The sequence below is a fragment of the Lygodium microphyllum genome, chromosome 13, assembly GCF_053477565.2.
Source record: "Lygodium microphyllum isolate KBCC chromosome 13, Lygodium_microphyllum_v1.1.10, whole genome shotgun sequence".
Taxonomy (NCBI): Eukaryota; Viridiplantae; Streptophyta; class Polypodiopsida; order Schizaeales; family Lygodiaceae; genus Lygodium; species Lygodium microphyllum.
Genome location: NC_141147.1, coordinates 143,165,466 through 143,176,909, shown reverse-complemented (window position 1 = coordinate 143,176,909; position 11,444 = coordinate 143,165,466). Strand labels below are relative to the sequence as shown.

General features: G+C 36.9%; 1 protein-coding gene across 2 annotated transcripts; it reads left to right on the top strand.

Annotated features, from left to right (window-relative positions):
* The first annotated feature begins 329 nt into the window (after positions 1-329).
* LOC148027297 (uncharacterized) lies at positions 330-2,159 on the top strand. 2 transcript variants are annotated; one of them, XM_087690619.1, is made up of 3 exons: positions 330-616; positions 726-903; positions 1,067-2,159. In XM_087690619.1, the coding sequence occupies exons 1-3, from the start codon at positions 518-520 to the stop codon at positions 1,141-1,143; spliced, it is 354 nt and encodes a 117-aa protein (XP_087546745.1). In that variant the 5' UTR covers positions 330-517; the 3' UTR covers positions 1,144-2,159. The 2 variants fall into 2 exon arrangements, with proteins under 2 accessions (XP_087546745.1, XP_087546744.1); XM_087690618.1 differs by having other exon boundaries at positions 330-515; positions 1,067-2,149.
* Positions 2,160-11,444: the final 9,285 nt, after the last annotated feature.

The following is an 11,444-nucleotide window of genomic DNA, read 5'->3' as shown; positions in this document are numbered from 1 at the left end:
GGCAGTTGCCTAGTATCCATTTTGGTGGGTAGTGCGCAGAGTAGTGGACTAGCCAAGTCGAATTACTTTACGGTTGGTAAAACGCACCAGAGAATTATCGAGAGCGATCAAACTTTTAAAACGCGGCAATTATGCTCATAAACATGTGGGGTTAGTAAATTATGCGCACAAATTAAAATACACATCAGCATATGGATTTCATAGAGCTAGTGGGACTACTTCCACTGACTTGGTCAAGACGTGACAGCAGACTACAGCACGCCTGCGTGGCACACACACGACGGGTATATCAGAGCCGACTCAGCTGGCGAGCAGTAAGCCAAATAACATCACGAAGCAGCTGGCGAGCAGCAGTCTTGGTAATCATGGGGGAAATATTAAGATCATCGACGACGTCCTTCTCAATGAAGATAGTAACGGTCTTACAGCTACTACTGGTGATTAATCATGTACTTGTGCATGCAACGGTAGCCACTAGGTCGGCGGACGTCTCGGAGAGTCATCAGACTAATCAGGTATGACAAGCGTACGTCGTCGTCACGTACACACGTACAGAATTAATCAACCCCTTGTTGCGATACTATCATCAGAATTCATGAGGTGGAGTGGCAAAAAGGTTATTTACCTGCTTATTATTGCAGTGATCAGATCATCATCATCAGAACTCTTGCTGTTTTTTGTTTCTGATTAACTTCCTTTTTCATTAATGGTTTGATCTAGTGCAGGTCCAGACGGTTCCTTGGCCGATTCAGCGCAGGGGCCCATGGGGCGGGGACGGAGGCTCTGAGTTCGACGACTTAAGATCCATACCATCAAGCGTAATCCGCGTGCTGGGGATACAGACGATTAAGCTATGGCATGGGGAGAAGTACATCCGTGGCACGAGGCAACAAGCACGCAGAGGTGCGTATTACTCATACGTCTTCATATTAAGCACATAGGAGTCACTTATTTGGATGCTTATTGTGTGAATACATATAATATTGATCGTCAGTCTACAGTTACACGATATGTTCTACGTTTCGCTACAATAACTTGTACCTTCAATTCGGTGTTTTGCAACCAGATCACCTGGCAATATCCGAAACAGCTGATCAACCAAATGAGAGGATTCTATGGAAATTCCATGAAGTTCATGACTAACCTTGGCACTTATGGTCCCTTCGGAGACCAAGATGGAATCTCGTTTACATCTGGTACTACTGAGCAGAGCGAACTCATTGTCGGCATCTTCGGTAGATCGGGATCATAAAAGACGATCTCCTCGATCGTGGCGGGGACTAATACTTGCCGAAGTGTACAATACAACAATATGGAGTGATCGCCTAATCGTGCTCAAAATCTATGCAATAAGCTGCAAGTGTACTCGCAACAATAATGAGTAGGTAGGTAGGTGTGCAATCGTCGATGATCGCATGCCGAACATTAATGGCATCGTAGCCACCACCACCCTAGGATCGCATTTCAGGCACGCTCCATATTGTTATGAATGTAACGGTCAGCCCAAGAAACATGCAGTTGGCCGTTTTCTAATTTCAATTTACTTGGAAATCTACCCCCTCTCTCCCTCCCTCTCTCACACGCTGGCTCATGTTTAGGAAAAACTTCTCGAAATGGTGTGAGAAGCAAAACCTACTTTTTAACAGCTACATAGTAATAATTTTGCAAGAGCACCAACACAAAACTAGTTCAGCCTCTCAGAAACCCCCTTACATAGGATGAGAAGGATTCTTATAAGGTTCAATAAAATGTATATATCACATACGTTGCTTGTGATGCACCTTCTTGAGCTAGCTTATTACTAACATATTTATGGCAAAGTACTCATGTGCTAGCTAGCTACACCTTACTTTCATTAGCTACAAGTATGCTCCAAAAGATTCTACCCCTTTATAATGCCACTCAACCAATTCTAACATGATTTGCATATTGAAAAACTTTATCATCTCCTTCAACCATCCATTTAGAATTACAAGCTCGTGAATGGATGCCTTGTGTGCCACTCCTCCCTAACTAGCATCACACTTAATGTGTTCCATCATGATTATAAATAATGCGTTAGTTCTAGGTCCGTATTCACCGATAGCAATTGATAATCAATATCCTCTTCAATCATGGATGTGCTCCTTGAGCATAAGTACATGTAACACCAAGTATTATCCATACAGACTACAACAAAAAGGCCTCTTAGACATACTTTTAGACGCGATTTTTGAATTGAGAGAAAATCTTACGGGCGCATCTATAAGCCGTCTATTTGTGTGTGTACCATTTCGCGTCTATAGTTGCATGTATAAGGAAATCCACACCCACCAATAGATGCACATATACACGCATCCATAAACGTGCAAACGAAAATCAAAATTATTATTTATTTAATTTCTTTTGTGCGTCTACAAGCGTGTCTACATGGAAGATTAGATGGACACATAGACATGTGCATAAACGCGCTTTTACATGCACCAGTAGACGCGAACGCAAAACCAAAAATCTCATTTTTTTGAAAAGATATTTAATTTCTTTTTATTAATTTGAATTATATAGTGCATGTATGGGCGTGGGTAATCTGCATTCTAGACGTGCGTTTTCTGCAATTTAGACGCGCAAATAGCGCGAAGCACAGAATTGAAAAAAAAAACCAAAGAGCAACCACATGCTCTCTGGTTTTTTTTTTCCCCTCCCATACATCAAATTGTGCATTTGGGAAAAACACAATGGATCTGAACGCACGAGAATCGAAAACAAAAATCCATGTTTTCATTATATATAAAACGCATTTACATGGGGAGTTTAAGTGCTTGCGACCTAAAGCGTGGTCGCAAGGAGTAGGCTAAAAGATGGATAATAGATATATAAGGAAACAAGGCCATAGAGGAGGTATGGTGCTCCTCTATGAATCTGAAGAAGAAACATCTTCGCTAGCACTACCATCGCTACTAGCGTCGCGATCCCCCTCCTCGCTATACTCCACATTGGGATTCGCCTACACACAAAAGATCAAGGTTGCTTACATACAATTGCAAAGAAAAAGTTATAATTAGCTATATTTTTAATAGGAAAGTAAGAAAAACATACCTCCTCTGCCTGTTGAATCCTCATAGCCCGGTTGTATTGCTCCTCAGTGATGAGACCCTCCTCATAGAAGTGAAGCCATGTGGCTACGCGACTATGGCCTTGATGGTAGCCTACCTCTCTAGGAGTAGGCATCCTACCAACGATAGTAGTTTGCAAAACAATTATGATATATGCAAACAATTATGAGACAATGTATTAGAATAAATTATATAAAGAATTAAAAAATATATAAATTTGAAAAAACTAAAAATCAAAATATAATTACAAACTCTGCCTCCCACGACTCTCTGCCGCCTGATCCGTAATGCGACGATCCCATGGTTTTCATTTGGATGCGTCGCGCCTCTGCGTACTGGTGACTCTTCACTTTCTCTACTGCTTTCTTCTTGCCTTTCTTTCACTCTATGCAGTGGCACATAGGTGGTTGACTATAGGCTCCATGCCCCTCCTCTTGTCTCCGCAATGACTCCCTGGCGCATATCATGAGGTGGGATCTTTTGTTGTGAAGCAAATCCCTCACTTTTGTGTGTCCCCAATCATCCGAGAATCGCTCACCCTTGCGCCGCTGAATGGATTAAGTCAACAATAGTCTTATGACATTCGTCATGCATGAACTTCTTTATCGAAGTTGTTTTAGAAAAAGATGCATTTCATATTGAATCATGAATTCAATGCATCGGACAAAGGGTTTATAGGTATAGTTCTTGATGCAATTCAACGTAGGCTTTTATATGAGATAGCCATGAATTGTCTATCATTATAGATTATGCAAGGAAAAGAAATGGACATTGCAAACCTTATAGTTGCATAGAAGTAAAAGTCTATGATTCGCATACATACATGGAATGTTGTATCTTGAATTTATTTGTTTGCATCTCTTAGGAAAAGTATTTGCACCTCTTCTAATCAAAGATCACTCTTGTTGCAAGACAATTAGATCGTTTTAGGTAGACCACTTGTAATGGCATAACCCTCAAGGGATTCGTAAAAGCATAACTAGTTGGTACGACGAACACCTCAAAGTGCTAGGTAGGGTTTAGTACGTTAAAATTTCTGTCTAATATCACACTTGGAATGCCAAGTTAAGACTTCAAATCCCAAATATCCTACCCACATTCACACAAATGTTTGGGTTAATTGGACAGCCATACAATAACGATCTAGGGTTTTTACCCTAGGGCAAATTGGCCTAAGACTAGTCCTCCATATGGATTTAGAAACCTTAGGGCCAAGTGTTGTTGGCCTAGTATGGTTAGGGTTGGGTTGGGTCAAGAAGACATGCCAAACCCTACTTCTTGACCAAACGTATTTCTTGACCAAGAAACGCCGTTTGATGGGAGAGATGATCCCGTAAGTCAGATGCGACTCCTATGCAACAAGTTGCAACGTCGCATGGTTTTGTGTTAAATCACAAATTAGAATTGCCACTCCTTTGGAAGAAGGTTGGCAGGTTCTAGTGCAAGTCTAACTTGCAAGAGGATGAGTAGTTATCTTGCTATTGATTTGCCAAGTTAAGGAAAGTTGTATATTGCCTAGCAAGAAATCAATCAATCAAGTTAGGGCGACAAGGTTGCCCAAGATTTATTGTCTTAATTTGAGGAACCTAAGATGTTTGTTAATTTGGGTTAACAAGGTATAAACTCTAACCCAATGATACAAGGGTAAACAAATAATAAACCCTTGGGGATCTTGCCAAGTCGCAATCGATCCCGAATCGAATGTTGGATACATTCGGAGAGATGGATTCACACATTAGCTGGCCAAGTAAATGACCACTGGATTGATTGTGTTTGTATAAGTTAGGAGCACTATTTGTACTTTCTTTGCTCAAGGAACTAAAGATTGAAAGATAATTAATGCTTCAGGTTGAAGGCCTAGAGGGAGAGGCAGCATCAGTTACCCCCAACTGTCTACCTGACCCTAACCAAGGGGGTTGTTAGAGCTGCGCAGAGAACGTGGACCGAACGTGCCGCGAGAGGTCTCTCCATGGGTGCTACTTGGAGCAAGAGGACGCTTGGGTGCCAGAAGGGGCTCTAGCCATAAATCTCTTGCCTTCCGAGTCCTGCACAAGAGGTCGATATGACTCAAGATTGGATCTCGAGGCCTGCATACTAGTCTACAGGTGAAAACTTGGATTAGTAATCCCTCAGGATTGCTGGATTGCCTTCGGGCGGATTATGGATTGCCTTCGGGAAGATTATGGAATAGCCTTCGAGCTCGATTATATGATGTATTCCAAAGATAAATAAGATCAATTGTTGAAAAGGAACTTGTTTGACATTGTTTTTCTATGTTAGTGCTTAAGTTATGTGAAAGAACCGGTGACTAATTGGCTAATTAAGGAAGTTGTTTTTTGCTTGTCAACCTAAATGTGGTAGGTAATTAGACAACTAAAGAGACCCTAAGGAAAGTGCGGTGGATGTGGCCATGGGTCTGTCCTACAGATGGGTGGTCCCGGTTGGTTGGGAACTTTTCTCAAAGGAAATTGACAGCAAGGTAATGATGACTTAGAATCTAGGAAGCTAGAGTCTCGATTTGTGCTGCTTTAGGGGAACGGAATGGGACTATGCCTTCTGGGCAGAGAGGTTGAGCTTTGCATCCCTCTCATTTCCCATTCTCCTTGAACCAAGTGCAGCATGAATCCACTTTGACCCTAACGTTTCTGGGTAGAGTAGTTCATCTGGGGTTCGATGCTAGCTACTGTTCTAGGAATTTGACCACTAGGGAAACCCCGATTCATGTTGGTCCTAAGTGGGAATGGCCGAAATGCTTCCACTTCGTGGCAGACTCGAGAAGACCTAGATCGCAAACCCCCGTGACATTCCGTGGGAGTGCTAAGCGGCACTTTCTGGACTCTCTTGCCGATGGGTTGCTAAGATGTGTCCTACAAGTGAATGGGTGGACACGTTACACATCAGTTCAAATTACGATTAACTTCTAGCCTTTAAGTGGTGATTCTTATGTGATTACTCCAGGGCTGCAAAACTTCATTGAAGTACCATAAAAGTTTTGATCTTTTTTTCTTATTCTATCTTATCATTTTGCCAAGAAATCGCTCATTGCTGCTTCTTGAACCAACCATGGAGCAATGCAAGGATTTATTGGCTACGCAACTAGAAGAAGAGTGTCAACATAGAGCCCACCAATTGGAGCAAGAGTTGCAATCTCTCAAGAGTCAGTACTTCCAAATTTCCTCTGTCAATGAGACTATGGTCTGCAGCATCAATGCAATCCTTCAAGCACAATCCAATCGTAAAGAGACGAAGATAAGCAAACATATCTTTAAATTTGATACTTATGTATTAAAGATGGTCGTAAGGTTCTCTCTTGGCTAAGTTAATTTGATTCATAGTTTGATTATGAAAGTTATATTGAAAATAATAAAATCAATTGTGCGTCATATGATTTGATAGAGAAAGCTTCTTTATGGTGGGATATCACATGCAAGAGCGCTGATCATTCTCTTATGTGGGAAGCATTTCCTGAGAAGGTTCTTACTAAGTTTCTTCCTACCCAATTCGAGCTTTAGGTGCAACAATAATGGAATATCTTTATGAAACAAGAGTAAGAGACCATTCCTTAGTACATTGAAAGATTCTGGAATGCTTTGTTGTAACTTCAAATGGTCGAGTCTGTGGCTAAATTAACTTTTAAAAGGAATTATATGTCCGGCCTTCTTCCATTTTTCCAAGGTGAAGTCAACATATTTAAACCCAATACATTGGATGAGACTATCTCTTTGACACATGATACAAAAAAGGAACTAAAGATCGACGACAACTTTTAGTTTCCATGAGAAATAATATGGGTAACAATAATTCTCATATTATTTTTTTTTGTGCTTCCAACTTTCAATTTGAAAAGAGTTGTCCTAATCACCGATCTTAGATGCAAAATTTTTATAATAATGTAAGCTACTCTATTTCAAATTCTTGTCCCAAGATTTCTCATCTTCCTACTACTCTATCTAAGCTGTCTAAACTTAAAAATGTTAATCAAAGTATCTCAAATACCAAATTCAAGAATGTTACTTTGTATAAATGTAATCACCCTCGAAATATTGTGAGTCGTTGTGCTATGGAAAATACTTGTGATGATTGGAAAAATCCTATTGCACATCTAAATTAATTTGGAGCTGATGAAGCAATTGAAGACCTTGAAGTGATGCCTAATTTTGATGAAGCCACACTTATGGGAGAAAAATCTAATGACATTGACAAACTTGTCGGTAAAATTTCTATCCATGCTTGATTGAAAATGAGATATAAAATCCATAATAATGAAATGACTATTTTGCATGATGATGGAAGTACACATGACTTTGTTTCAAAATAGGTAGTCCAAAAATTATAACTTAAAATTATTCCATCCACTTATAAAATTAAGGATGTTTTTTTAGGATAGCAATATAATGGAGCTAAAGAGGTACACGGATTAGAAATTTTCATTGAACCTTATAGAAAAGAATAAAATTTTCTAGTAGCATCATTATAATCTTCCGATGTAATTTTAGATTTGCCTTGGTGGCATCAATTTAAGTCTCATATTGATTATGATACGCATTCGATGCATATTCAATATAAAGGTAAAATTCTTTTTCTTGAAGGACTAACAAACACTGAGTTATACCTATGCATTAGTCATACTCAAGCAAAGAATGCCATTCAAAAATAATCTAATGCTTTTCATATATTAGTTAATGAAATCAAAGCTACTAATTTTAAGTTGACCATAAGATATAAAAATGTTATTAATAAAATTTCTTATTATTTCTCTTTTGATTTGTCTCTTTAACTTTGTCCATCACAACCCAAGGATCATCAAATTGACCTTCTACTTGGTAGTCAACCTCCTTGTTAAGCTCCTTCTTGCCATAATGAGCTAGAACAAAAATAAATCCAAAAACATGTTGAAGAATAATTAAATAGAAAATTAATCAAACCTAGCAGTTCACATTTTGAAGATCCTGTTCTTCTAGTAAAGAAAAAGAATCAAAACCTATCATATGTGTATTGACTATAGAGCTCTAAATATGATTAGTGTTAAAAATTGATATCCAATTTCTCATGTGGATGATCTATTAGATAAATTGCAAGGTGCTATTATGTTGAGAGAGATTGGCCTTAAGTTCGGATATCATCAAGTATGCATGGCTATCCTTCATATTTATAAAACTTCTTTTAGGACCTAGTTTGTCCATTATAAATTTCTACCTTCGATGATCTGATTAATACTCATATCACTTTCGATAGAATGATGAATCGAATATTTCTAAATTTTTAGCATTGTAATATTGTCTTTTTCGACGATATCCTTGTTTTTAGTAAAACTAAAAGAGAACATGAAAATCATTTATCTTTAGTCTTAAGTTTACTAAAAGAAAATCATATTTTTGCTAACGTAGAAAAGAATACTTTCTTTCATATGAAAATTGAATATTTAGGTCATATTGTGTCTCTAGAGGAATATAAGTTGATCCACACAAAATTGAGGCTATTAATACATGGCTCATTTTTAGGTTTAGTCAGTTTTTATCATTAATTTGTTAGAAACTTTTCATTACTTGATTTGCCATTAACTATATTATTAAAGAAATGTCTTATATTTATTTGGAATGACAACCAAGAAGGATCCTTTGATGTACTATATTATGCATTAAGTCACACACTTTTTTTCGACTCCCTAATTTCAATAGACCATCCTCTCTATTTTTTTACTGATGGTAGTGGTTCTGGCAGCATTGGTGATATATTGATGTAATATTACCATCCAATTACATAATTTAGTTTTAAATTGAAACCTTCTCAACTTAAATATAGCACATATGACAAGAAACTTTTGGTTGTTGTACATGCATTATATATATAGAAACAAAATTTAATATGCTCAAAATTTATGATCAAGACTAATCAACAAAGTATCACCTTTTTTCTCAACTAGAAATTTTTTATAAGCATATACAATGGGAATCTTTCATTCAGTCTTTCCATCCTCTAATCGAATACCATCGATGTAAAGAAAATGTTATAGCTCATACAATAAGTCGTAGATGGTCTGTAAATAATAATTCTGTGCTTTTTACATTTTCATTAGATGCTATGAAGAAAACTTATTTGCATGACTTTGATTTTCACGATGCTTGGTGGAATTTGTCTCAAAACACAATATTAGTGAGTTTGGGAATCTCTCCATTCTCATTTTTTGAATACTAAAAAGTTGGCACCCAAAAAACATGCCCATAAGTTTCTCAAAACCATATGATGTGACCTATCATTGGAAAGTGCTTGAAAAATGGAATCTATTGAGCTATAGAGTGCTCGATTTGGACTTATAGTATTCAAGTTATGACAAATCCAAAGATTTGACCACATGTCCCAAACTTATGGAAAATTCCCATATTCCCCAATATGGTGTTTCAAAATCAATGGATTATTATTATTATTATTATTTTCTTTGATGGCTTCCTCTTTTATGAGAAACGTTTGTGTCTTACTCAACACTTTCATCATTTTGTTTCCCAAGAAATTCATGATCAACCTTATATAGGTCATCGTGACATCATTCCTATTCTCCATAATTTGCAAGGATATTTTTATTGGCCTCATATGAATCAAGATGTTTCTGTCTTTGTTTCTGAATGTGTTATTTGTCAACATAATAAAAGATATCATGTTAAGCAATATGGTTTATTAATGCCTTTACCTATTCCTAACTCCCCTTGTTGAGAATAAATCTTAATGGACTTTATTAGTGGTTTGCCACATTAACTTCTTTGCAAAATAATATGCTTTGATCTATTATCAATGGATTTAGTAAGCAAGCGTATTTTATTCCATGTAAGAAAACTCTATAAACTTCATAACCTACTAATATTTTTCATAAGAATATCTTTATACATCATGGTTTGCCAACATTATTTTGTCTGATTGTATCCCTGTTATGCTGATGATTGGATCCATACTCATTCCCCTATTCTTGAACAAGTTAAACAATTGATTGTTAGGGCCCAACAATCCTAAGTTAAGCAAGCTAGTAAGAAATGCTAAGCTATGCGTTTTAGAGAAGGTGATTATGTTTGGTTGGAAATTGAGAAACGTAGATTGCATAGTATTGAGAAGAATCCTAATGTTAAACTTGCAGCTAGATTTTATGGACCATTCAAAAATTTTCATTGTAATAATACTAATGATTTAAAATTACAGTTGCCCTCTCATTGGAAAATTCATAATACCTTTCATATTAGTCTTCTTCGTCCCTTTCAAGGTTGATTACTTGCCCATCCCATGTATGAGTCTTCAACATTTCTTGAAGATGATCATGAACTTTTTATTCTTGAATCTATTATAGATACACATTGCATGACCACATGCATTGGCAATACTTATCCTTGCTATCTTGTCAAATTTCACAACCATCCTACTGAGGAAGATCAATAGATAAATTCACGTGATTTGCATGGTTCTCCACATATATTGACTCCACATCTAGCCAATAGCAATTGAGGAAAATCACTATCCCACCCTAGAGGTATGCTACAAAGAGGCACCTACATAAGAAAATGAGAACCTTCAATGGTTCTCCCTTGTGTGCATGTTGAGACACGATGAATGTCTTGAATGGTTCTCCATTAGGGTAAGGCACATTCCTAAGAGTGAATTAGTTTTCATCTTGGGTGGTCGGTTGATGGGGATGTCTATCCTTTCTGGGCATGAGACTTGTAGATGTGAACACGGGTGAAGTTATATGTGGGCAATGGAACAATATTCACATCTATGTGATTTGATTATTTAATAAAATTCTAATTATTAGTTGATTTATTATGACTAGCTATATTTATTTACTTAATTATTTTTCTAACATTATTTTCTAAATTTTTGATAGTTGATGTGTAGAGCAAGATGAGTTTTTATATGTGACAAGTGTAATTTATTCCAAAGACTTCTTCATTAAATTATTTAAAATAGATGCACCATTGTTTATTCTAAGGTGTGCGTACATCCTCTTTGTAAATATTTATTGATACTTCAGATTTTTAGAAGATATAATGAAGATATTTTAGAAATATTTTATAGCTTTCAATAGTTGTGAGTTGTGCAACTGATTGTAACCATCTATTTAGTTAACTCAAACTCTTTTCAAAGAGAGTGATTGTAAAGGGCCTATCTTTGGGCAAACTAAGATTCATTTTAATATTATAAATACGGCATGGAGAAGATGCCCAATCTATATCACAATGAACTTTTGAACAATTCCTACATGGGAAAGTTTTGGAAATGTAGGAAATTCTCTAATTTTTCCTAGGTACGTATACATGGATTCCCTATGTATAACTAGGGCATTATATTTCCTACATCTCATGGTAGGAAATC

Excerpts from the sequence above, each read along its gene's own strand:
- LOC148027297 (XM_087690618.1), top strand. The coding sequence starts at position 366 with ATGGGGGAAATATTAAGATCATCGACGACGTCCTTCTCAATGAAGATA. Across the intron at positions 516-725 it reads AGAGTCATCAGACTAATCAG|GTCCAGACGGTTCCTTGGCC; the intron begins GTATGACAAGCG and ends GATCTAGTGCAG. Across the intron at positions 904-1,066 it reads GAGGCAACAAGCACGCAGAG|ATCACCTGGCAATATCCGAA; the intron begins GTGCGTATTACT and ends TTTTGCAACCAG.